This window comes from Chanodichthys erythropterus, chromosome 13 (assembly GCF_024489055.1).
Source record: "Chanodichthys erythropterus isolate Z2021 chromosome 13, ASM2448905v1, whole genome shotgun sequence".
Lineage (NCBI taxonomy): Eukaryota > Metazoa > Chordata > Actinopteri > Cypriniformes > Xenocyprididae > Chanodichthys > Chanodichthys erythropterus.
Window position 1 is genome coordinate 46454214 of NC_090233.1, and position 27429 is coordinate 46481642.

A 27429-nucleotide genomic window follows, 5' to 3' on the forward strand; every position below is an offset into this window, starting at 1 on the left:
AATACATTTATTCAGCAAGGATGCTTTCTGTTTATCAAAAAATAATGAAAGAATCGCAGTTTCCACAACAACATTAATCAGCACAACTTTTTTTTCAAAATTGATAACACAAATAAATGTTTCTTGAGCTCCAAATCAGTATGATTTCTGAAGGATCATGTGAAGAGAAGTAATGGCAGCTTTGCGTAATTTATATTTTAAAATGTTCTAAAACAGAAAACAGTGATTTTAAATTGTAATAATACTTCCCAATATTATGTTTTATACCGCATTTTAAAAATTCTTATTGACCTCCAACATTTAAATTGTGGTAAGATAAATTTTACATTATCATAATTTTAGACATTATTAAAAAAAAAAGGTAATGTGGACACTACAATAAAAAATAAATAAATAAAACACTACAATATCTGACTTCCAACATTTATAAATAATGGAGAAAGTACTTTTAAGTAATGTTGTTAAGGCATAACACAAAAAAAAATATGATACTAGAGCGAAATAATGCACTAAATAACTGAAATCCAAATTTGTCCATATTTATTTTTGATTTTGTAGGAGCATGAAAGAATTTTTTTTGTCACGCATCTTTAGTAAAATAGTCTTTTCGTGATTCTGAGTGCGAGTGAACTGCAAATGACCGCTGCTTCCTGTGCTCACAGGAAGATCAAACACTCCTGGTCGCATAATGGCTTTAAAACGCTACGGCTTTGATCATAGTAACTATCCACATTTACTGTGTGTAGGATTCGGGCCATGCCTTTAAAGTAGGCAATTTTGTTTGTCATTTGGGACTAATCAGAGTACATGTGAGGTGAAACACAATATAAAACTACTAAAGAATAAAATATGTCTGAGACGTTCGACAAAATGAGCTTCGACGGTTATGAAGGGGACAGTATCAAGAAGTAAAAGTAAATCTCGCAGAGATAGATTTGATATGTTGCCCTCGCCGTTCAGCCTCTCTCGTCTCGCTCGCAAACAGTTTAGATGGGGGGCAAATTCACACCGAAAAGTGCAGAGTGGGCACTTTCTAGCTTGCATTCAGCAGCGCTTTATTGCATGACAGATAGAGTGTGTCTCTGTGTGTGTGTTTGTCCCAAGCAGTGTCTCGGTGACAGGTCTGATTTGGGACAACCCCTACAATTCAGCTCTTTGTCAAGGATGGGGGGGGTAGACATTGAACAGGGTGACAAAAAGAAGCACAGCAGAAGAACCACTGAGGTCCAAACTAAAGGATGGCCAATCTACTTATGCACCCCCAGCGTTGACAGCTTGACATTTCTATTCAGCACCTCCAGAAGAGAAGGAAGAGACAAGGAGAAAGAGCTAGAGAGAGGGAGAAGACTAGGCGAAAGATGCTGCTATCTACGACTTGTGTTGAGATGGATTTTATTAATGTCTTATCAATGTCCGTTACCTGTTTGGACACCCGTGGCTCCTCTTCGATGTATTTCTGCTCAATGGGTATCAAAGTTCTCATGCCGGCTTTTACCTGCAACACATAAACTAATTGAATGTAACAATCCACCGTCGAGTTCAAGACCTGAACGTGATCGCGGTGCGTCATTAACGATCTAATCATATATCAAGACATCATCCCTCCATTTCACACACTCCACACCACACGGCCATGTGGCGCTCTCTCACACTCCCGCCTAAAATGGCGGATGGACACACACAGCGGTACACAGACGCACAAATAAAAGGCTGAGGAAAGGGGAGTCTTCAGTAATTAAAAGAGAGAATGAGGACGGGGACAGACAGCCCGGGAGAGGCTGAAGGGAACAAGCAGATAAAGAAGAGAAAAACGCAAGAAAAAAGCAAGCGAGAAAAAGAGAGCGGGACTTACGACGTTATAAATCACGTCTATTTCGAGAAAGATGACCCCTTTGGTTGGCCCTGTCAGTTCCTTGCTTTTCAAGGCGTAAGCTTTGCGTTCTCCATTTTGGATCTGCAAGAGAGGGACATGACAGCCGTCTGTCTGGCAATACCCAGCTGAATACACTCTTCATGTGACCTTTGAACCCCAGCTGCTGCATCTGACAGAGAGCCCAAAACAACTGTGGCGGCTCTGACAAGTACCTGTTCATTACGGCCCGACCACTGTCAGCCGCAAATTAACTATCCTGGGGAATCAGCCTGGGAGCGCACATTGCGTCCCCCCTTATCTTTTCTTTTCTTCTCTGTGTTTGTTAGTAGGCTTTTTTTCCTCGTGTTTTTCTCACTTACACATCTTACTCTATGATTACTGAAATCAATAGAGTTTAGAAACATGCCATGTTTGTCTATTTTTTTAAAAACTTTGTGCTTTTCTCACTTTTTCATCTTACGCTATGATTGCTAAAATCAATAAAGTTTAGACACATTATCTTGGTCTAAAAAACTTTTTTGTGTGTTTCTCTCACATTCACATCTTACTCTATGATTACTAAAATCAATCAAAGTGAGATACATGCCATATATTTTTCTGAAGAATTTTATATATATATATATATAAAAAATTGTTCTGTTTTTACTTTTCTCCAATCTTAAACTGATTCATTGTTGTGAGCAAAACTCTGCAAGCTCAAGACTTACGTTTAACAACGGTATAGCCACTTTGCCCAAGAAGTCGGCACTTCGGTCTCTGTCCTCATCATAGACAGTCACCTCTAAGACTGAGTGGATGTCTTTCACATTGCTAGTTGAAGAAAAAAAGAGGTAGGTGAAGAAGTCATTGACTAATATTAAACACTGAAAAGATCTTTCAAGTCATGACAAAAAATGTGATTCATCTAAATCCTTGGTGACAATCTCCATTGTGCTGGGGTTAAAAAAAGATGCTGCAATTCTCCATTTCAAATGCTATCTTTGAAAAGTAGGCTAAAGAGGAGAAGTCTAATGAAAGAAAATGAGGTTATTCTTTAAGAGATGAGCGCTCCAAGGAGAGGCTAGATTACCCGGCTTTCCATGGGAATTCACAAATGAATTTCCAGCCGTGAAGATTGAAAGATTATGAAAAAAAACATCAATGGAACAACCTCTAGATATCGAACTAATATAAGAAATTATGTATGGCACATTATCAAACGGCACAATGGCTGTACTTGTAGAGGGAGTGCATTCTTGAACAAAAGTTCATTTTCTTCTTAAAGGAAAAAAAAGTTTACTTATGTGTCACATTTCCAACTACCAATACAAAGCTTGATTAAATAATCCTGACTACATTATCCTGTAATTCTTGCCTCTCAGATGTATATCTGTAAATCATTGAGTTAATACTAACTAATCTTTTTTCAATATAATAGGTAAAAAAATATTTCTCATAGATATTTAAAGTTTTCTCCCCTTTTCATTTTTTCCCCTTTTTATTTGGTTTACAATTGGACACAAGATATCATTTTAAACACATAAACACATATAAAAAAAAATATTTGCAAATATATAATTTAGTCTATAATTATAATATCCTATGCATACCTAAAAATATTTAGATTTTATGTGTTACACTCTAAACATGCTGGGCTAAAAACAACCCAAGTTGGGTTGAAAATTGACAAATTAAATTTGATTTAACCCAACTATTGTTTAAAAATTACTACATGGATGGCTTAAAATGAACCCAAAATAGGTTGGAAATTAAAAATCAGACACATAATTAATAGAAGCAAAAGCAATAACAATAAAAAAGGTGAACATTTATTAATAAGCGATATAATAAATGTTTGTTTAATTATTGTTCTTTAAACATATTAATAAATGTTCATTTATTAAACATATTAATAAATGTTCATTTCCAACATACTTTGGGTTCATTTTAAGCAAGTAATACAGTAATTTTTAAACAATATTTGAGTTAAATAAAACAAACATTTAACCCAACCGCTGGGTTAAAACAACCCAATTGCTGGGTTTGTCCATTTACAACCCAACTTGGGTCGTTTTTAACCCAGCATTTTATTAGTGTATGCATTTTTTATTTTTATACTTCTATCAATATTATAGTGTGCTTTAAAACACATAATAATTTGGTAAACTATAAATATGTGATTGTATGCAAATGTGAGCACTCTCACACATGTCTATATGCGAATTTGACACTTACAACGTGAAGACTTTGTTCCACTCTGGGTTGAGGTTTTTGTACACGGTGTGCGTCTGTAACCGATCGTTGCTGAGCTCCACTACACAGAAGGGGTCACTCTTGCCTGTGAGGGACACACACACACACACATTAACTTTATCAGTTTCATTGTATTTACCATGGTGTAATCCACTGGGTGGTGTGCTGGGGGGAATAACTACCTGATAAAGGTGATGGGACAACGAGCCTGAAGGGCCAGATCAAACCACACTGCTGTCTTTACTCAGACTAAAGCTTTAGCAGCAACTTATCATAGCGGAGCTGATTTGATATATTCATTTTGCCCCAGTGTGGTGTCGTTTCTTGTTGTTACACCGACACAGTGGTTTGCACACAGGTAGATAAGCATTTCAGCCTTTGCGCTGCCCTAGAGCAACGTGAGGACATCTCTATCTCTGTCTGGTGTGAACACACATACACACACACACACACACACACATAGCTGGTTCCAGACGGGGATGACGACTTAAATACAAATGGTCTGAATGTGGGAAAACTTTCCAAGCGGAGACCATTGTAAATGTCCATTTGCCGACAGGGCATTGCGTTTTCACATTAATGAATTAAAATGCTTTTTCCTTTTATCAATATATTTTTTAAAGTACAATAGAATAGTTCAGCCATGTACAAAATGCATTATTATAAGAAGCTGACTCTAGAGACATATTTATATAATCCACTGTCCTACATGCTTTGAAATCAACTATTAATATACACATGTAAATAAATGCTCATAATTTAAAGGAATATTGTTCTCAACCAAAACTTAAACAACAAACTCTTCATATCAGCTTTGATCTAAACTTTTAGTCATTATATAAACCTCCAAACAAAACAATTGGGAGCACTTTTGTTGTTTGTTACAGAACAGAATTTTTAAAAGCTGAGGCAAAAAATAGCATTCATAATGGTACTTTTATTTCAAAATTGCTTTGCAACACGTTCGGCAAAGTATAAAATAATTCAATTTCCTGCATGTGAATAACAGAAGCAAAGACATTTAGTTGACAAGTAAAATAAATGTCAGAGTGATCAATGGAAAGTCCTTGCTGTCACCAAGCATATCAGTTTCAGGGGTATATTGATCGGCCTGAATTTTTATTTTTTTCTTCTTTATTTATAATAAGTATTGTATTAAAATGCAATGATTATGTGTCTGATATAATAAAATTAATTGACTAAGTTTACTACCGCAATATACACTACACTTTTTTTTTTTTCTCTCTGTAAACTGAAAAATTACACAGTATACTGTATTTTTAAGGAGTATAAGAAAACAATTACAGCAAAACTGGTTTTAAAAATACATTTTGGAGATAAAATTATGGATTAAAGATTATATTTATTTTTTGTTTGTGTTTTTAAAAAGAAATAAATCTTGCTCCTATTTTCAATCAACTTAAGCACTCGTTCACAATTTATTCACACAAATACTTAATTTGCCATGACTTCCAGTAATTGTGGGTATTTCACCATTCAAAAATAATTTGCATCTGTTTAAATGAATGTATATTGATAGGCGCAGGAATGTACAACCCTATTCAATATCCTCGCGGTGACACTCGGTCATCCTCGGCGTCAAACTACTACGTGTTCGTGAGGCATCTGTCTGAGCAAATTACACGCTTCGCACTGAATGAAACTTTGACTCCCCAGGTGTGGCCAAGCAGACACTATCCGTGGGTTAATTCTGGGCAAATCCTCACAGACTGCCGAGATGAGTTCAACCTCATTCCAACTGCAATTTGATGAGCGTACGGCACGCCGACGTACAAAACGGTAATTACATTTTTCAGGTCTGGAAGGCGTTTTAAATGAAATGCAGGAACGGTGTTAAGCAGAGGTACCTGCATGAGAGGAGCATTAAACGGCCATAGGATTATCATATACAAACACACTGATGGCAGCGAGGGCAGAACAGTTCCTACAGTTGTTTGGAAACTGATTGTTAATGAAATTGCTGACCGGCAGAGCAATGTCTGCATCTGAAGTGATCTATGTTAAGTATTGAGTGGGTCTATTCAGAAGGAAAGCAGTCTCCTGTCCCTAAATACTGTTGGTTTTACACACTGTCACCATTTATCCTGCTGGCCTGGAGTGGAGGCACTCCAGATAAAAGCCTCAATTAATTACAATGAAAAACAGACAGAAAGGAGGGGTGACACACACACACACACAAAAAAAAAAAAAACACACTCTGTGATGCAAGAAAGAGAACTAAGATTTCCCTCTCTTTTTCTTTCCTTCTCACCCATATTATCTTTTATGTCCACTTTCCTTCCCTTCCACTTTTCCCGGACTCTGCCTGTCTCCAGTGAGCTCTCTATTAGAGGAGGCACTGTTCCGTGGCCCGTAACCTTGTTGGCTGACACCTCGGTGCCAGGGCCGATTGAGACGGTGAGTCCGTGAGCGAGCCGGGGCTCTTAGAAAAGCTTTGTGCGCCGGCGCTTTGTGGCGGGAAAGGAGTGTGAAATCAGAGCTCATGAGGAGGCCGCGGTTCCCCAGGGAACGCCAGACCGCGCTACGAGGTCAACGTAGTGGGCCGGACTCCCGGAGAGGAGCGAGTAAAGGGGTGATTGCAGAACTGTGCGGTGAGCAGGGAAGGGGGAGGCTGAAGGGTGTGAGAGGGGAGGGGGTTGGACTGCCATTGAGCATGTCTTAATTAAAGGCGTCGATTAGGCGATTAGAGAGACAGCGAACGCAAAGCGCTTAGCGGAGAGGAACCTCGTGAGATGCTCCACCTTAAGAGTGACGGTGCTAATGACCTCTACGTCTATGCCTCTAATTCTCTCCGTCTCTCACTCTCTCCCTCCGTCTTTTCAGTCCTGTTTATTTCTGCCACCTCGCACCTCGTCTGCGGCCGATTGTGCGGCCTTGATTAATATTCTTGTGATGCAATTCTCAGCTTCATTTCCCACACAAGTGGTCAAATCAAACTTAGGACTGACATTGCCTGCAAAACTTTCAAAGCTAAACAAATAGCGTTTAATGTTAAAATAGTTCCAGAACTGCCAGGTTTATGCCACAAAAGTGTCAAAACATTCAAAATGCTGGTCTTTTTGTTGCTAAGATGTAAAGAGGTTTGGCTAAGACTGTTTGTCTGAACAATGGTAGATGTTTCAGTGTGTTTGAGAACCACCATTATTTATTTTTTTTCAGTTCTGTTTGGTGACACTTGTGAAACTGCACACTACACTTTTAAAGAAAGAATTCAAAAAGTCCTGTGGGTTTAGAGAAACATAAGGGTGCATAATTGATTTTGTTTTATTTTGGGGTGAACTACACAACCGTTCAAAAGTTCATGGTAAGATTTTTAAAATGTTTTTAAAAGCTTTTATGCTCACCAAGGCTGCATTTATTTGATCAAAAATTAAAATAAAGCATCCATTTTGTCAAATACGTGACCCTGGACCACAAAACCAGTCATAAGTAGCACAGGTATATTTGTAGCAATAGCCAACAATACATTGTATGGGTCAAAATTATCGATTTTTCTTTCATATCAAAAATCATTAGGATGTTAAGTAAAGATCATGTTCCATGAAGATATTCTGTACATTTCCTACCGTATATTATATATATATATATATATATATATATATATATATATATATATATATATATATATATATATATATATATAGTTATTATATATATTATATATATATATATATATATATAATATATATAATTATATATATATATAATTTTAAGTAATATGCATTGCTAAGGATTTCATTTGGACAACTTTAAAGGAGATTTTCTCAATATTTTAACATTTTTGCACCCTCAGATTCCAGATTTTCAAATAGTTATATCTTTCAGATGATATATAAATCTCAATTTCAAATTGACCCTTATGACTGGTTTTGTGGTCCAGGGTCACATATTATTACAAATGTAAAATAACAGTTTTCTATTTTAATATATTATTATATTTTAATATATTTTAAAATGTGATTTATTCCTGTGATGGCAAAATTTTCAGCATCATACTCCAGTTTTCAGTGTCACGTGATACTTCAAAAATCATTCTAATATGCTGATTTGCTGCTCAAGAAACATTTCTTCTTATTATTATTAATTTTGAAAACAGTAGTGCTGATTAGTATTTTTGTGAAAACCGCAATATATTTTCCAGGTTTTTCAGGATTCTTTGACTAACAGAAAGTTCAAAAGAACAGCATTTGTTTGAAACAGAAATCTTTTGTAACACTCAATGCATCACTGCTAAATAAAGTATTAATTTCTTTAAAAAAAAACAAAAAAAAAAAACAAATATACTACCCCTTAAACTTTCGAACAGTAGTGTATTACTTTAAGAAAAGTTAAAAGGCACATAGAAATATCTTTATTTGAATATTACACACAGCAGCTGACTTAGTTGCAATGAGGTCACAGTCTCAAGCGGAACAAAAAAAAAAAAGAAGTAACAGATTTAGATTTTAATTTTGGTGTAGTACTAATGAATGACTCAAGGTGAGTGTGTTTGAATAAGAATCCGACTCTGAATAAGAATCAGCTAACTGCACCATCTCCAATCTTGATAATTCATAGTGCCAGAAACTAGGCCTGTCCACTGCAGACCTAATTAAAAGTAAGAATTAATGGAAACCGGAGCAGACGCACAAGAAAAAAAAAAAATACATTTAAGAGGCACAGTGATCTCAGAAGCCAACGATCCATTAACACAGAGCGGAATGCAATATTATCAGCCTCCTGCTGACCATTCCAAGGGAAATGATAGTCTTTATCAGTAACTGCGGAAAACAGAGTGAGAAATCATATGTCAGGATCACTGTTTGTGTGTGTGTGGGAGGGTTTTCCTTACCTGTAACATCAGCTGCCATCAGCCCCTCCGCTCGGATCACCTTCACCTGCACCATGCCCACGTCTTTAATATTGTGAAAGGATCTGAGAAGACTCTGTTGAGGTCAAAGAGGGGAAAAAAAGCATTTGAGAGTATATGAGACTCCTTATCCACACCAGCTGAAGAATATACAATGATCCTGAGAAGCATTTAAACATTTAAGCTGTTTAAAAATGAATGAATTTCTAAGCATACAATAACAAAATATTAAAGAAAGAAGCATCTGCAAACAAATGATGCTAGATCTTTTCTCAGCACTATATAACTACACTTTAAAAACTTGTTTTTTCTTGTGTATGTTCTATATATTTATATAAAATCTCATTAAAATACAGTAAATGACGCAAATAAATATGAAATGACAATTTAACATTTTTAAATGTGGCATTGTCCAAATACGTTTTTGAAGCTTACATATATACTTTTGTGAACTTTGTAAGCTTCAGAAAATGTACTGCTTACTAAAATAAAATGATGTAAATATTAAACAGTCCTATAATTTGAACATCATAAACAAATTGGAGCAGCCAAGATTAATCCACACACCTGATTTAGAACAAATGCAGATGAATTTTAAATGCAAATACATATAAAAAGTCATCAGTGAGGAGAGGATAATAAAATTAAATAAAAATGAATAAAACAGTGTTGATGTCAATCCCAAGTTCTATCAGTTCACTTTCAGAGTGCATGTTCGTCCATACTCACATCCATGTTCCTCCAAAAAAGCATGTCTTATTCTACTCATTCAGTTTCAGATAACTATGTGAGCAATTAAACTAAAAGAAAAACAGTAAATACTAGCAGAGACGTCACTAATTTCTAAGACAGTAAATCTTCGGGAGGAGGATAAACTGCTCAAAGACAAGTGCATCAGTAAAGACACTTAAGCATGATTTATGAGCGAGTCAATTACGCTCATACCGATAAAAGCCTCTCATTGAGAGACCATAATACTCCATTACAGTTCCTTTGTGTGTCTTTTGTAGCATTAAAGGGGCTGACATTTAGCCATGAAACAAACTAGGCATCACACACTAACTGTGTGGTCACAGCATGAGTAATCTCTCTTTCTTTCTCTCTCTCTCTCCCCCCTTCCTTTTTCTCAACATTTTATAGTGTGTACAGTTTTGTCAAACAAAATTAATAGTTAAAAACACACCTAGTAAATAAACATATATAGGCTACAGTGTGTATATATATATATATCTTTCACAGATTAAATATCAAGTTAAAAGACTTAAGATAGTAATAAGATAGTAATAACTATGTTTCCACTGGAGCTTTAAAAGAGATCTCAACAATGTTTCAAATTGTGTCATACCAAAGTCTCCAAATCAAAAGTAAGAGATATCGGAGCTGTGAAATAATATATTTTAGAAGAATTAGATACAGAAAAATCTAGAAATGTCAATTCACTTTTAAAACTATTATGCCAACAAATGTCTTAATTGTCAGTTTTAATTTCTCCTGAGGATTTTAAATGAAACCTGCGAAGCCTCCTGAGCTATGAAAGAGTGACCTCTGAGCAATAAAACATGTACATGTGAGTCTAATAAATGCACAGTAATGGAAAGTCGTCTGCTAAATTAAATTAAATATGTCTGTACATTTCTGCCCTCCATATAAACCACAGAGTAAAAGTTGAAGAAACTCGTGACATTTCTAGACGGACACTTTCATGCACGCAGAGTGAATGGAGCTGGACTGACAGAGACGACACAATCTCACTGGTGCGCCTTCAAAAGCACTGGAGACTTCACTTTAATTCTCTTTTTGGCAATAAGCCCTACACATACCCAGAGGAATAATTATAATTTGAATTCTCAAGTCAGGTCCAGGCTGCAGACTTAATTCATTATACACTCGGACTGCCTTCGCCTGTTACGAATGATATTATTGTTGAAAAATCTTCTGATAGCAAACGAGTGAAGAGGGGGAAGAAAAAAAAAGAAAAAAAAAAAAAAATCAAGTGATGATTGAGGGGGGAAAATTTATTTTTCCACATACATTCAATACATGATTTCTCAGTAGATATCAAGGGCTTGTTATTTATGATTATTGCAGCCTTGAAGAAAAGTGACTTCTTTTTTGGAGCTTGTGCATTTCCATAGCAGAGGAATTTTTGATTTGCAAAGGGTGCTGGCTTTTCAGACCCCTCAAAAGACAGGCAAGGAGATTGAAAAGCTCAGGAGATGAGGCCTCTTTATTTTTTTAATGAAAGGCTGAAGAATATATTTTCTCACCCCCCTCGGCTTTGGGGCCGGCAAGGCAAGGCCAACTCATATGGTACGCTGAGGAGTGCGGTTTAGTCCCATTACAGGAAAGGGGTAGCGCATAAACACTTGCGCACACACAGAACCTCTTCTAACCCCCAACCAGACAGTAGGGACCGAAAAGGGAGAGAAGGGGAGGGGTGAGATGGCGGGGCTGTGTCTTGAGTGACAGCTTGTCACCGTGACGTCTTATTCCATCTCTGTTGTGGAGAAAATGAATGTCACCGCGCGGAGCCTTATGACTCGCTGTCATCTCGCAGGCGCTCACCTTTTATCAATGCTCTAAATAACATTTCAAGCCCACCGTCTCCAGCCGGACAATCCGGTCAGGGGACATTAAATCGGATGACTGTGAAATGTCATAATAAAAATGGAATGCTAACAGCTTCCACCCCCCTCTTCCCTGCCTCCCTCTTTTTGCTGCTCTCTCACTCTTTTCCTCCTACTTCCCATCCTTACACACACACACATTGCTGTACTTGTTCACATTTTGATTTGGAAGCGAGTGACAGGACCAGAGAGGAACTGTGCGCCTCCACTTCAGCAGAGGTCACCCTGGCCCTGATGCCCATTAACGTCCATTACACACGAGTCGCCCGCGCTCACCCGACTACTATTAAAATGCATAATTTCGCACCGCTAACAACAACAGCTGTGAAGCGCAGACAGATACAGTCCTCTTCTCTGGGAATATTGGGAAATAACTGCTTAAAGACTAAGCTCCATGAGCTCTAAAAAAGATGCAATCGTATTTGAGGCTCATGCTTTTCATTTCTAAAACGACTAAAAGAATGTGATTAAATGCAAATCTATGAATGGAAATACAGAAATAAACTCTAATATGTTTTGGAAACACTTCATTATATGCAATCATTAATGTGAATTAAATTAAAATTAAATATTATTATACTATTGTTCTTTGTTAATTCATATAAATTCATATTTTTATTCATTTATTAATGTGAGTATTAATGTAATACATTTTCATTGATAACTCATCAATAGTTGTAATTATGCATTTATTAAATGTAAATAAAAAATGAATTATTATTATATTATTCTGTTCATTGTTAGATTGTCAATTAATAGTTGTATTTATGCATTTATTAAAAGGTAAATCAAAATAAATAATACATTATCATCATTATATTTGTTAGCTAGCCAATTAATAGTAATAAATAAATAAATAATAATTATCAAATTAGAATTGCCCATGATTAATAAATGTTGTAACTATTGCCTTAACTAATTCAACATAAAACAACCTTACTTTAAAGTGTTACCAGCTTTCACTGAGCTCATAAACAATTGATTGCGTGCACAGAGAAAAATCAAGCCAACTAAGTGTCCACATAGGCTAAATGAAAAACATACATGCATTTTACCTAGGCCTATGTCATGTTGTAAAGCTTGTAGAGTAAATTAAAGCGTTGGAGATGTGGCATGACGTGCTGAATGACAGGTAAACAGTGACAGACGTCTTCATTCTGTGCCTCTAACACACCTTGACAAGGCTCTCGGGCCCACACACCCTATATGCTAAGCACTGTAAGCCATCTGATATGCCTCCTCCACTTTAATGATGTATCTGAGGCTGGTGCGATGCTGCATTAAAAGACTTAATTGCGTCCTATGCAACCCCCCCAACCCCCATCCCCGGCAAGTAAGGACATCCACAGTTTAAATTGGGAGCATCTGCAGTTTCACAGCATCTCTATACTTCTATACCCCCCACCCCAAACACACACACACACACACCTCCCGCTCTTAAACACTTTATTTGTTCGCAGGCAGCCTCCTAGCACTTTAACGGCAAGTGTTGATAACTAGTTATGGGCGGCTGTTCGGTTATCCTCAGACAGCTGATCACACAGTGATAGACAGGTAGAAATTGTCGGAAGCCCACGCTCTCACTCGTGCCCCTGGCTCATCACTCTCACATACGGGTGGACCACCACCTTGCCCAGGCTAATCTGTTTAAGGCGTATTGTGCGGCACCAACACCGGCACTTTCTGTTATCTGCCACGCTTGATAAGGTACATCTCTATTAAATTCACTTCTGTGAACGGGTGTCAAGCAGGGAACAGGGAATATGCTAATAGTGGGGACAAATTAAAGTCGTTTTTTTTTTTTTTTAAATCCACTGTCCCATCCTCCATTTAGCCCCCATCTTCTCTGGAGCATATCTGTCCCCATCGGACTGCAGGCTAGGGTGCTAATGAATGCCTGGATGCAGAGTACAAGGTGGGGGAGCGTGTGGGGAATGAGGGAGCGGAACATCTATCCTTTACCACAAAAAAAAAAAAAAAAAAAGACTGGTGTTGTGCAAGGTGAAATAGCTTTTCTTTTCATTTTGCACACTAGCCCCTCCCATCTCAGCGACCAGTACCCTGTCTTCAACCCCCCCCATCCTTGCTTGTTAGAAGATGCAAATTTCTCCTTCCAATTCTGGTCCAACAGCTCCTCCTAGTGGGCGTGGGCCGACAAGGTGGCGGCGCAGAGCACGATGCCGCTAGCCCGTAATGTTCACGGTTATGTAGGTCACCCGTCCGCCGTTTGGCCTGTGGAGTGTTTTCCACTGGCACTTAACCGGAGATCAAACACATCTCCCAGCATGACTTCCCACTTCAATTAGAGCAGAGTACTGCGCACAAACCCGTGTTTCACCAAGAACCAGGTTAGCGAAACACACTGGGCCTGCGAAAGCAAATCTAAACATGTTGGGGCTCTAAAAACGGTTGCGATTCAAGAACATCTTCGGTCACGTTACCCCTGAGAGCAGCTGTATCGAGCAGACAAGAGTGTGAACAAAAAGTGGCCCTTTTGTTTCAGCCCTGTCCCTTGCTATTGGCATGTAAAGAGGTGGCGGAGAGCCGCAAATAGCGGCGAACGAAGGGTTAACAGGCTAAAGACAAAGCGAGAGGCTGAGAGCATTGTGCTAGAGTGAGGACTGGAGGGCCTCGGGGCCATGATGGGCCAAAGGCCTCAGCACAGGGACACTGGGCTCCTTTCAGCCCGGGCCTTTCAAGAGCACACCCTGCCTGAAAAGAGCCTGTCACAGCCCCCCACTACTGCTCTCCTTCACAGCTCTCTATCCCAAATCAGCTCCTCTCTCCCTTCCCTCAGAGAGCAGGGAGGCCCGATCCGTCTCTCTACAGGCCTGAACCAATCTCTGGCCCCCAGAGGTTGAGCGCTTTTCAAAAGGAGGTCATATCGCTGAGGTTCTGCCAGGTCTGAGAACCCAGCGCCAACTGAGACGCAATTCAGCTCTGTCTATGCATATGAGGCACATATACGCTGAGAGAGGACACTTCAATATGGTACTTTATCAGAACACTATTTTTGATGATATAGGGACACAAAGTTTGGACTGAGAGATGTGGTGTCGCTCTAAAACAACTCCTAAATGACTCTGTAGTGACATTTATCGAGAATGACGGGTTTTGGTGTTATCTGATTGTATGGTGGTTCTTGTTGAATTCTCTCAGTTCAATGAAAAACACCTCAAATGCTGTCTGAGTGAATGCATCATTGTTATAAAATGTTGTAATTATAAAATTAGAAAGTAGAGTATTACTCAATTTCGGATTCAGCAAAAAATCACATCACACATAATCACGACCGATTGTTTACGTTATTGATTATTGATGTCATACTCATGCACATCTTTAGTAATAGTAAAATTTATTACATCTAACTAGTGTTATGTTGTGGTGCTTAGTATTTAAAACAACCCAATAAATTAATTGAACATTTTACCTTTGGGATTTAAGTTATTTCAAGTCATCCTAACTTTAAGAGATTATTTACAATGATTTTTAAGAACATTATTTTCAGGAATTCAAATTCTTCTCAAGTTTTATCTTTAGAAACATCAACTTAAGGAAAAAAAAAAAAAAAAGACAAGAACATGCTTAAAAATGTTTTTTTTTAAAACAAATTATTCTTAACTTAAATTAGAAAATAAGCAGTTGAGAAGAATCTCAAGATTTTGTATTACTAGGTGGAGACTGTAGAACTAAGGAGTTTGACATCTACTGTTTTTGTACTGAACTAATGATATTTTCTCTCCCAGATTATTATTATTATTTTGTGCATTTTTACATTTCATTAAAGGATTAGTTCACCCAAAAGTGAAAATTCTGTCATTTATCATTCACCTTCATGTTGTTCCAAATCTGTAAGACTTTTGTTCATCTTCTGATCAAAAATGGAGATATTTTTAATGATTTCGGTCCCTTCATTGAGTCTACACAACTACCAATTTGACGCTTCACAAAGTCCATAAAGTGATCGTAAAACTAATCCATATGAATTGACTGGCTTAGTTCAAATTTATTAAAAGACATGATCACTTTATTTGATGAACTGATTGAATTTAGGCTTTTATTCACATATAAACATTGATCAGCAAACATACACAGAAGCTCAACTGAACCTGCTTGACGGATGAAAACAAACCTTATTGGTTCTTGCGGAAGCTCAAACTGTGTAACACATGAGAATGAACCTCACTGGTTCTCAAACATCAAGCAAACATGCTTGAGCTTCCGTTTACCACAACTGATGTGTGTTGAATGTTTATGTGATTAAAAGCCAAAATTAAATCTATTCAGCACAGAGAGCAATTGTGTTTCTTCAGAAAATTTAGACTAAACTGCTTGATTCATATGGATTAGTTTTATGATATCTTTATGGACTCAAAGCGTCAAAGTGGTAGTAGCGTAAACTGTCAATAGATCTTTCAGATTTCATTAAAAAGATCTTCATTTGTGACCCTGGACCACAAAACCAGTCATAAGGGTCCATTTTAATTATTTTTTTTTTTTTAAGATTTATTAATCATTTGAAAGCTGAATAAATAAGCTTTCCATTTGGACAATATTTGGTTGATACACGACTATTTGAAAATCTGGAGGGTGCAAAAAAAACAAAAAATCAAAATATTGAGAAAATCGCCTTTAAAGTTGTCCAAATGAAGTCCTTAGCAATGCATATCCACTCACAAAAATACCTTTTTTATATATTTACGGTAGGAAATTTACAAAATATCTTCATGGAACATGATATTTACTTAATATCCTAATGATTTTTGGCATAAAAGAAAAATCGATCATTTTGACCCATACAATGTATTGTTGGCTATTGCTAATATACCCGTGGGACTTATGACTGGTTTTGTGCTCCAGGGTCACATTTGTGTTCTAAAGATGAACAAAGTCTTACGGGTTTAGACCAACATGAGGGTGAGTACCTTATGACAGGATTTTCATTTAAGCCCTTTAAGATGCTATTTAGCATGTTTATCAAGTCATATTTCTTGCTGGCTGAGGGCACACTCCCAGCGTTTTGAATATAAGAGCTTTGTCCTTACGTATCTGTGAAGAATCTCTTTCCTCTCATGGGGGTCGTCCAATATGTTGACAGACAGGTCAGCGATGGAGACAGCAGCAGAGGCTGTGAGGGTGACCAGCAGCACCAGCGTGCCCTCGCCCTCCTCCAGAGGCACGTCCAGTCTGTGTGTGCACTCTTTTGACAGAAGAGAGAGGTCCACCTGGCACCTGATACACACACACACACACACACACACACACACATACACAAAAAATCATCATTACACAAACACATGTTGTCTTGCAGGTTTTCATTTGTAAGACAATAGAAAGACACAAAACTGACATTACAGAGAGGGAAAAAAAGGAAAAGCATATTCACCGGTTTTGGAAGTAAATAAACATTAAACAAAATGTTAAACAAACGGGTATTTATTTAACTGAGGGCATCATGTTGCGTTTGAAAAATTAAACTCCTTAAATCACTTTCAACCTTTGAACGGTAGTGTATAGCTGTATAAATGTATATATTAATATGATTAATCTTCGTAATAATAACAGAGCAATCCTGTTGTGATCTATTATCTATAAAAAGTCAGAAGAAACTGATCATTTTGAGGAAAAAGTGCAAGAGGTAGAAAGAAAGCACAAGAGAGTAAACAGCTGAATAATTGCTCTAGAATACAGTTTGTTCCCATGAAATATTCCATAAATATTCCTCCACTTGTTCCCACTGCGACAATGTGTTCTGCTCTACAGGAGCATCATGCAGGTACTGAAAGATTCAATTGATCCTGAATGGGGTAACTAATGTGAACATCAGTGCTAGGGCATGCTGGACAACTCATGCTCAGAAGAGGACTTGAGCAGATGAGTGTTTAAAAGGAGGAAATAGCCAATTACAAGAATGCCACCCGACCGATTCTGACATGCCACCTCTATGAAGGACTGTAAACTGGAGGACTGGTGTAGGGGACAGACAGGAAACTAAGTAAACTCAGCTGCCTCATTCCCACATCGCACAGCCATTAACTCTACCATCACTTCTAATGGGGTTTTGTCAGAGGCTCTCGAAGACCCTCTAGACCCTCTTTCTTTCACACACACACACACACACACACACACACACACACACACACACACACACACACACACACACACACACACACACACACACACACACACACACATGTTTGTTTTTGTGAATTGTGGGGACTTTCCATAGACTTCAATGCATTTTACACTGAACAAACTGTACATTCTATCCCCCTACCCTGCCCCTACCCCTAAACCTAACCCTCACAGGAAACTGTGCAAACTTTTACTTTTTCACAAAAACTCATTCTATATGATTTATAAACCCATTTACATTGTGGGGACCGCTGGCTGGTCCCCACGATGTAGGTGAACTCAGGTTTATATTACATCATGGGGACATTTGGTCCCCACAATGTAATATAAACAAAAGCACACACACACACACACACACACACACACACACACACACACACACACACACACACACACACACACACACACACACACACACACACAGAAACTATGAGAGGACAGTTCAGAGCATGAATGACTTTAGCTGTGACATACAGCAAACCTGTTATAGTCAGGTTCCAAATGCAAAAACTCCATTCAATTTCTCTATAGGGAAATTGATTTTTAACTTTTTAACTTATAAACCTTTAAAGATTGCCTTACTTTGAACTATGCGGTCGCACTTAACCTGCATTATTTCAACATTTTATTTTAAAATAATAATCATGTTTAACACCAGAATTCATGGTGGAAAAACTTCCACCAATCAAAAGTCGAAACAAGCAAAACTCTGCAAAATATCTTTTTAGCTCCGCCCACTCCAATGAAGCACCGCAAATGATGTAATTAAGTCGGTCGCCCTACACTCTTAAAATACTTAAATATTTGAATACATGTGCATATTTTGTGATAAATTTCATAGATCAGTCATGAAATTCTACATGGTGCAGGCTGATGGATCCTTAATGCAAACTGATGATAATTACAGTGTTAACTACTTGGTACAAGCTGATTGGTCTATGTTACTTCTGCAGCCAAATGGCTGTTACATTCCTAATATGAACCATTTCAGGGTACAAAGATCTACCTTTTGAATTTTGTACCTTAGGGTAATGCCCCAGTGGCAGTGCTGTACCTTTTTTCCCTGTGTATAATGCTTGGTTACCGACATTCTTCAAAATATCTACTTTTGTGTTCAGCAGAAGAAAGAATTTCAAAAAGTTTTGGAACAACTGGGTGAGTAAATGATGACAGATTTTCATTTTTGAGTGAACTATCCCTTTAAGAGCCATAATTAATTAGAATTAATCAGACAATGAGAGCATGAGAAAAACAAAACTCCACATGGATACACAGAAAAAACAAGTGTATGACTAACCTGCCCATAAAGTCATCTTTCTTCCCTGCATCTTTGTCCCAGACGGTGATGTCAATGAAACCGCCCTGTTCATCATACAGGTGGAAGTCAAACTGCTCTCTCCACTGGGGGTTTAGTGTTTTTGGTATCGTCTGCACAGCAGCAAAGAAACACTCAATTAGAATTTGCATTATATGAAAGAAAAAGTCTCACACAAACAACAAGTAACTGGTATACAGCTCATGTGGACCATACCTTACTTTTGTACTTTTGATGTCCCATTCTGAATTTGACATAAGGGTCACTGAGGCCATTGGCGTCCATAGGCTGGAGGTCATGGGCCTCAATGAGACTGATGCTTACTATGCCTCTCCACAGCTGAGACTTCCTGTGAACATCTGATAACCTCAGACTCTGATGCTGCAAATGTGACATAAACACACACCCAGACACACACTCATGTCAGGCAGGATACAATCCAATGTGAAGAGAAAGTCAATGCAATGACTAAAAAGACCCCCAAAAATTAAAGGTGAACAGCAAACAATGTCTTTGTGGTCAAAAATGCGACATACAACAGTGATTCAAGTTCAGCAACATGGAAGACATAGATTGGGGACGCGACACGTAAGGAAAACACACACTGAGAGAATGCACAGCACTGCAAAAACAGACAAACGCAGACATCAGTGTGTCATGGTATCTTTTCACAAGTAAAACATAAACATACACTACTTTGCAAAAGTTTGAGATCAGTAAGATTTTTAAATTATGTTTTTGAAAGAAGTCCCATGCTGCATTTATTTGATCAAAAATACATTAAAAACAGTGATGTTGTGAAATATTACAATTTAAAATAACTGTTTTGTATAGAATTATATATTAAAATCCTTTTAAAGGGATAGTTCACCCAAAAAGAAAAATTCTGTCATCATTTACTCAGCCTCAAGTTGTTCCAAACCTGTATAAATGTCTTTGTTCTGCTGAACACGAAGGAAGATATTTGTAAGAATGTTTGTAATCAAACAGATCTCGACCCCCATTGACTACCATAGTATTTTTTCCCCCCTACTATGGTATTTGATGGGGGGTGAGATCTGTTTGGTTACAAACATTCTTACAAATATCTTCCATTTTATATTCATACAGGTTTAGAATAACTTGAGTGGGAGTAAATTATGACAGAATTTTCGTTTTTGGTACAGCTCCTATCGCTTTGAATAGGGAAACATCATTTTCTCCAAAGCTGTTGATTAAATTTCATATTTGAAATCACCAATGAAATCTGAAAACAACCGTCTCATAAATGTTTAAGTTTTTAATTATTCAAATCATGACAAAAAAACTGCATTTTTCAGGCTAAACCAGCCAAAGCACATGTGCAGTCATAAGCACACATCTCAGAACACTGACTGCTTCTACATCAACCAGAGCTTCTAAAGGCAGCTGCAGTGACGCAATGACTTTACCAATCAAAGAATGGCTGTTTTAAAAGGCGGGACTTATTCATATTGTCCATATTCCGTATTATTATCTAAACTCATTCTTTCTGTGAAGACAAAGCTGGATTTTCAGCATCATTTCTACATGATTCTTCTGAAATCATTCTAATATGCTGATTTGCTTCTAAAGAAACAATTATTATTATCATCATCATCAACGTTTTGCTGCTTAATATTTTTGCGGAAACCGAGATAAACATTTTTGTCAGGATTATGTGATGAATAGAAAGCTCAAAAGAACAGCATTTATATGAAATAGTAAAGACTTAATATAATATTAAAGAATATTTATGTCACTTATGATCAATTTTATTCATCCTTGCTGTATAAAATCTTACTGACCCCAAAGTTTTGAATGGTAGTGTATGAAATAAACAACAGAAATCTCCTCAACCTCTTCTAAGATCCAGTCCATATTATGTAATAGGGTGAAAATGTTTATGTAATATTCAATCCGCAATTGAAAAAGTCAGTATTAATTTGCAGAACAGAAAATTAAGCCTTCTGTAGGAGGATTGGAACTATTTATTTATTTATGCATTACATTAATGAGAGAATAAAAGACGTCTACAACTAAAGTAGGGGTTTAATTGTCCCATTTAACATGGAAATAGCATCACAGTGCAAAAATGTATGGTCTTAATACACTTTAGTTTATGAAATGTAAGATTTTTCCTTTTTTATTTTAATATGACCTGAGATTCAGCCAATAACTCCAAAGCAAATGCTGTCTTTGAGCATCAGGTCTGTTGACTTCAGCACAGCAAGACATTTGCCATACAAACTATTATTATTAGTCCTTATTAACATGTTCTTGTTTAAAATGCATTTCATTAAACTCAGAGCAAACCCTTGCTGAAATAAACATAGCTTTGATGATAAAAGCAGGCAGCTAATGACATTCTCTCCAGATATTAGTCTGATATATGCTGACTGAACACAACCACTGTAGAATGATTCTGTTTGTGTGCTAACATGAGCATTCAGAGCTCTGCCTATGACACCGACCAAAAATAAGCAGCTCATTTTTGAAGTGATGTTCCCTAAAGGTTAATAAAAAGGCTGTATTATCTCATTGAAATTATACAGGAAAAAGTACAAAATCATAAAGTAGATTAAGAAAGTGTTTGGCTAACAGCTGTGTTAGCATCAGTTTTGTTCTTACATTCACTTCATGGTGGAGTTTTCTTTACATTCATATATCAGAGCAAAAATCTTAATTTTGGAGATGTATCAATTACAAATTGATTTGCATCTACAGAGCTCTTCGTTTACAGTATTTTGGAAATGAAAGAGGGAGTATAAATAGAAGAAACACCCAAGTGTGCACCACGAGCGGTGTAAAAGTAGTTATCGTAGCGCTGTTACAGTATTCCCGAGTCCCAGCCAACGTGGCCCACTTTGGAGCTTCAAAGGCATATGTGGGGTAAGCCTTTCAGCAGGACGTCCTTATCCACATACTGGAGAGCCACTTTCATGTTTCTGGGCCTCTCTGAAAGTTGGGCTCCAACATTAGACCAAACAAAACAGGAGTTACTTGACCTCTGCTGGTAACATGCAGCTTAAAGCTGGGCATTTTGTTCTCTTGAGTAGCGCAAATCAATGCAACTAGGTTGCGTGTTAGAAATGTCTTAAACTAGGACTCCACTTGAAGACCACAAATTACCACTGAAACTAGGACTTTCACTTAGCAGGCAACAGAAAGATCTGCTTCACACATGCACGCATGAACCAGAGACAAAGAGAGTAGTACATTATTCCCATCCCAAACCAACATGCCACTCCAAATCCATTCACAACACAAGGAAGAAAATAGAATGCAAATAAATACTATATCAGAATAGAACTTAAAGATTAATAGTGAGGTTGATAATGAACAGCATAACACTGTTAAAAATAATGGGAATATATGATTATTACCCGTCACGTCAAGTCACCTTTATTTTTATAGCACTTTATATGTTTGTTTCAAAACAACTTTACATAGATAAACAGGAAAATAATGGTTCAATCTGCTTTTAAAAATATTTAATCCTCAAATATTGAAGTGTTATTTTAGTATTCTATTCTATTCTAGTTTTATTAATTTTTGAATTAGGTTTTATTTTTATATTTTAAGTTGATTTGTTTATTTAGTTTTTTTAAAGACCAATCAGTGCTTTTGTTAAAAAAAAAAAAAAATTAAAATAGTACTATTTAGGTTTTTCAAATTGTATTTCCAGTTAGCAATTGTATTTATATATATTATATATTATATATATATATATATATAAAATACAATAATACAATACAAAAGCACTGATTGGTCTTTTAAGGTAACATTTAATTATTGTTTTAATTTTTTCATCGAATAATTATATTTTATTTTATTTCAGCTTTATTCAAATTTTAATAATTTTAGTTAATGATAATATTCTATGGAAAAATATCAAGTTCAGAGATCAAAACTGTCACTTGGATAGATGGATAAAGAGGGAAAAAAACTGTTTTATTTAGAAAAACATATATTGTTCACAGACCCACCACACAAATTTAAAAACAATAAAAATAAAATAAACTCATGCTTCAAATTAGGCATTAAATCAGGCAAAATATGCATCATTTTAAAGGTAAGACGAGAAGAACACATAGTTTTACATATCTAAAATCACCAGGTTATATAAGTGTTTGCCCTGATCACATCCTGCATATCTACGGTTATCTCGTACACTTACTGTATAAAGTGTACAACAATGATAAAGTGCATTTTCTCCTCACAGAACACTGCAGCACATGCACCGTGCAGTCGATGCAATATGAAGATGGCAAGAACAGAGAGAATGCTTTATTTTCTCAGTCAGTTGCTACAATACACAAAGGAAACTCTGACAGCCCTGAATTTGGATCTGATTTCAGCCTTAAATTGTAGCTGTAACAAAGCACTTGACAAAGATGCATTTTCATATCTGTACACCAGATGGCAGTGTTTCTTACCTTGTATATTGCAGCACATAGAAAATAAAGCCAGCAAAAGCTGATTTTACAACTGAAAAAAAGTAAGCAAGGGTAAAAAATGAAAAGGGCTGGGGGTCACTGCCCCCTTCAGTCTGAGCAGAGAACTGCAGAAGGCAGGGATCAGTTCATGCTGTTATTACCTTACTGGATCGTTTCCAGCTCCTTCTCATAAGCATGGTCTGTGAATGAGACAAAGCGTTATAAAGCCATCCCTTGCCCTCTCTAACAGGGTGTTAGAGGTGAACCTGACAGCTTGTCTGAATTCAGTTCAGAAGAGTCAAGGGGTCATAAGGAGGCAGGCCGGGGAAGCTATGGTCGGGGGGCAGCCATTATAAGCTAATAAAACTAGTAGCTCACACAGAAACTGTGTGAAAATGTTGTAATTCAAAGCTTTGTTAGTTCACCAACACAAAGATACACACATACCCAGATACACACACACATACAGATATCGATAGAGGTGTTATAAGTGATTGGATCATAATTAATTGGTTTAGGGCGAAAATAATCAAATATAGTATATCAAATGAATCTTTTATATGGTGTTTAATGTGCACAGTAAGCAATGTGTTCACTTCAAGAAACTAGAATATCTTAATATTTTTAGCATCTCTTTCTTGACTTAATTGCTGCCAAAAGTAAAGAGTTTTTTTTTTTTTTTAGATTAGAAATAAAAAAAATCCATATTTGTTTTCTGTGATGATAAACTAGATTCCACTTACACATTAAACGTCACATCACAACAATGTAGCATGAAGTGTTTATCATTGCATTTGCATCCTGCTTCACATATTACATTTCTAAAAATATTATATGTGTGTATTGGTGTATTGTATATGGTACCATATGCCGTACTTGAGTATTTCAAACCGTACTTATCCATTATCATGTTTAGGGTGCATTTGTTATGGTACTATCTGGCTAATAGGTAACCGGATTCATTTTTCTCTCATTGAAATTCTGCCCGCCAAAGCTGAACATATTCTTTAGAGTCTAGACAATAGATTTCTGTCTGAAATATGCAATAGAAGTACTTCCCATGTCAGACATTGGCTCATCCAGCCAGAGAACAAATGTTTAGTCTTCATTATTGTGGTCAAATTGGTTAAATAAAATATATTTGCTGAGAAAAAACTATAAGGAGCCTTTGAAAATAAAAGGGAACATGGCAAAATATACTATTGTTCACGAGGTTGGGGTTGAATTTTTTAATGTTTTTGAGTCTTTTATGCTCATTTAAAGTTTTTTTTTTGCTCATCAAGGCTGCATTACTTTGATCAAAAATATAGTACAACATTGAAATACTGTTATAATAGCTTTTTTATTTTAATATATTTTAAAATGTGATTTATTCCTGTAATAGCAAAGCTCATTACTCCAGTCTTCAGTGTCACATGATCCTTCAGAAATCATTCTAATATGCAGATTTGCTGCTCAAGAAACATTTCTTATTATTACTAATGTTGAAAACAGTGCTGCTTTATATTTTTGTGGAAGACATTTTTTACAGGATACTTGATGAATAGAAAGATTAAAAGAACAGAATTTATTTGTAACAATGTAAAAGTATTCACTGTCACTACTGATCAATTCAATGTGTTCTTGCTGAAAAAGACAGAAAAACATTGACCCCCAAACCTTTCAACTCAAAGAAAGTGCTAGATTACCTTAGATTTCAATTTTTTTTTTAATTAGATACCGAGCTCCAAAACCACCTTACCAATACATTTCCATGATTTTCCCAAAATGGACAGGTTTGGATAAGTACTTATAAAATTCATTTTATAGAGATTACACTTGTAAAAAAAAAAAAAATCCTAATGATCTTTATACTGTACAGCTGAAGAAGAAATAATTTCCCTGATTTTTTCAGGTTTCCCTGACTGTAGGAACCCTGTAGACAGAAATATGGAAACAGAATTCATGTATTTTCCTGAAAGTACAAAGCAATGGGAATTTTCAGGAATCACTCTATTCAGGTCTGATAATGTAAAGTATTACATGTTCCAAGCACATCTGATCCAGCAATGTTACGTCACACACCAGCTCATATTCTCAGCTCAAACACATCAGCTAGATAAACACAGAAATATGAAAATGAAAAACTCACTGTTTCCCTGAAGTCTCCCTCTTTTGGAATAAGCATGACAGCCAGTTCCAGTGAACCCAAGTCATGGTTAGGATAGTGGGGATCTTTGAGTTCAAGGGTCACATCCAAGGTCCTAAAAGGGCACAGAGAGAACCTATAGTATGAACAACTGAATACCTGTCATGATCAAAGATTATGTGTTCTGCGTTTCTGTATCAGTGAGATACACTATATTGCCAAAAGTTTTGGGACGCCTGCCATTACATGCACATGAACTTTAATGACATCCCATTCTAAATCCGTAGGGTTTAATATGGAGTTGGCACACCCTTTGCAGCTATTACAGCTTCAACTCTTCTGGGAAGGCTTTCCACAAGGTTTAGGAGTGTGTTTATGGGAATTTTTGACCATTCTTCTAGAAGTGCATTTGTGAGATCAGGCAGTGATGTTGGCGAGAAGGCCTGGCTCACAGTCTCCACTCTAATTCATCCCAAAGATGTTCTATCAGGTTGAGGTCAGGACTCTGTGCAGGCCAGTCAAGTTCCTCCACACCAAACTCGCTCATCCATGTCTTTATGGACCTTGCTTTGTGCACTGGTGCTCAGTCATGTTGGAACTGGAAGGGGCCATCCCCAAACTGTTCCCACAAAGTTGGGAACATGAAATTATCCAAAATGTCTTGGTATGCTGAAGCATTAAGAGTTCCTTTCACTGGAACTAAGATGCCAAGCCCAAATCCTGAAAAACAACCCCACACCATAATCCCCCCTCCACCAAACTTTACCCTTGGCACAATGCAGTCAAGGAAGTACCGTTCTCCTGGCATTGCATTGCCAGACAGAGAAGTGTGATTGGTCACTCCAGAGAACACGTGTGTACTGCTCTAGAGTCCAGTGGCGGTGTTCTTTACACCACTGCATCCGACGCTTTGCATTGCACTTCGTGATGTAAGGCTTTGATGCCGCTGCTCGGCCATGGAAACCCCTTAAATGAAGCTCTCTATGCACTGTTCTTGAGCTAATCTGAAGGCCACATGAAGTTTGGAGGTCTGTAGCTATTGACTCTGCAGAAAGTTGACAACTTCAGTGCACTATGTGCCTCAGCATGCGCTGACCCCGCTCTGTGATTATACATTGGTATTGTTCCCAATTGCTTCCACTTTGTTATGATAGCACTAACAGTTGGCCGTGGAATATTTAGTAGTAAGGAAATTTCCCGAATGGACTTATTGCACCTGTGGCAACCTATTACAGTACCACGCTTGAATTCACTGAGCTTCTGAGAGCGACGCATTCTTTCAAAAAGGTTTGTAAAAGCAGTCTGCATACCTGGGTGTTTGATTTTATACACCTGTGGCCATGGAAGTGATTGGAATACCTGAATTCAATGATTTGGAGGGGTGTCCCAATACTTTTGGCAATATAGTGTACTATTATAGTTATTAATATTTTGAATTTGTTTTTATTTTTCATATTTTCCATTTTTATTTTCATTTTAGTTTTAGTAATTTTGTTGTGTTTTTTGTCATTTTTATGATTTTTTTTTTTTAAATGTCTATATATATATATATATATATATATATATATATATATATATATATATATATATATATATATATATATATATATATATATATATTTTTTTTTTTTTTTTTTTTTTTTTTTTCAGTTTTAGTTTTAGTTATTTTAGTACAAATGAGTAGTTAGAAGTGGCTTGACAGCTTCATTTAAATATGAGCAATTATTTATTTTTTTTCTTGATAATGTTTTAATTCAAGTTTTTTTAATGGTTTTAGATTTAGTCAACTATAATAACGCTCATTTGTACATGC

The 27429-nt window shown here is 36.7% G+C and overlaps 1 protein-coding gene across 6 annotated transcripts in view; it reads right to left on the reverse strand.

The window, feature by feature from the left end:
* Positions 1-27429, reverse strand: part of mctp1a (multiple C2 domains, transmembrane 1a) — a 197229-nt gene that overhangs the window by 59350 nt on the left and 110450 nt on the right. For 4 of the 6 annotated variants that reach the window (XM_067407029.1, XM_067407027.1, XM_067407032.1 and 1 more), the window contains exons 5-14: positions 25620-25731; positions 23650-23688; positions 19269-19433; positions 19035-19165; positions 16648-16834; positions 8958-9051; positions 4088-4190; positions 2581-2683; positions 1853-1954; positions 1421-1495 (exon numbers count right to left, since the gene is read on the reverse strand). In XM_067407029.1, the coding sequence (XP_067263130.1) occupies positions 1421-1495; positions 1853-1954; positions 2581-2683; positions 4088-4190; positions 8958-9051; positions 16648-16834; positions 19035-19165; positions 19269-19433; positions 23650-23688; positions 25620-25731 (1111 nt within the window). The remainder of the gene's footprint in view (positions 1-1420; positions 1496-1852; positions 1955-2580; positions 2684-4087; positions 4191-8957; positions 9052-16647; positions 16835-19034; positions 19166-19268; positions 19434-23649; positions 23689-25619; positions 25732-27429) is intronic. The other 2 variants (XM_067407030.1, XM_067407028.1) reach the window with 1 other exon arrangement.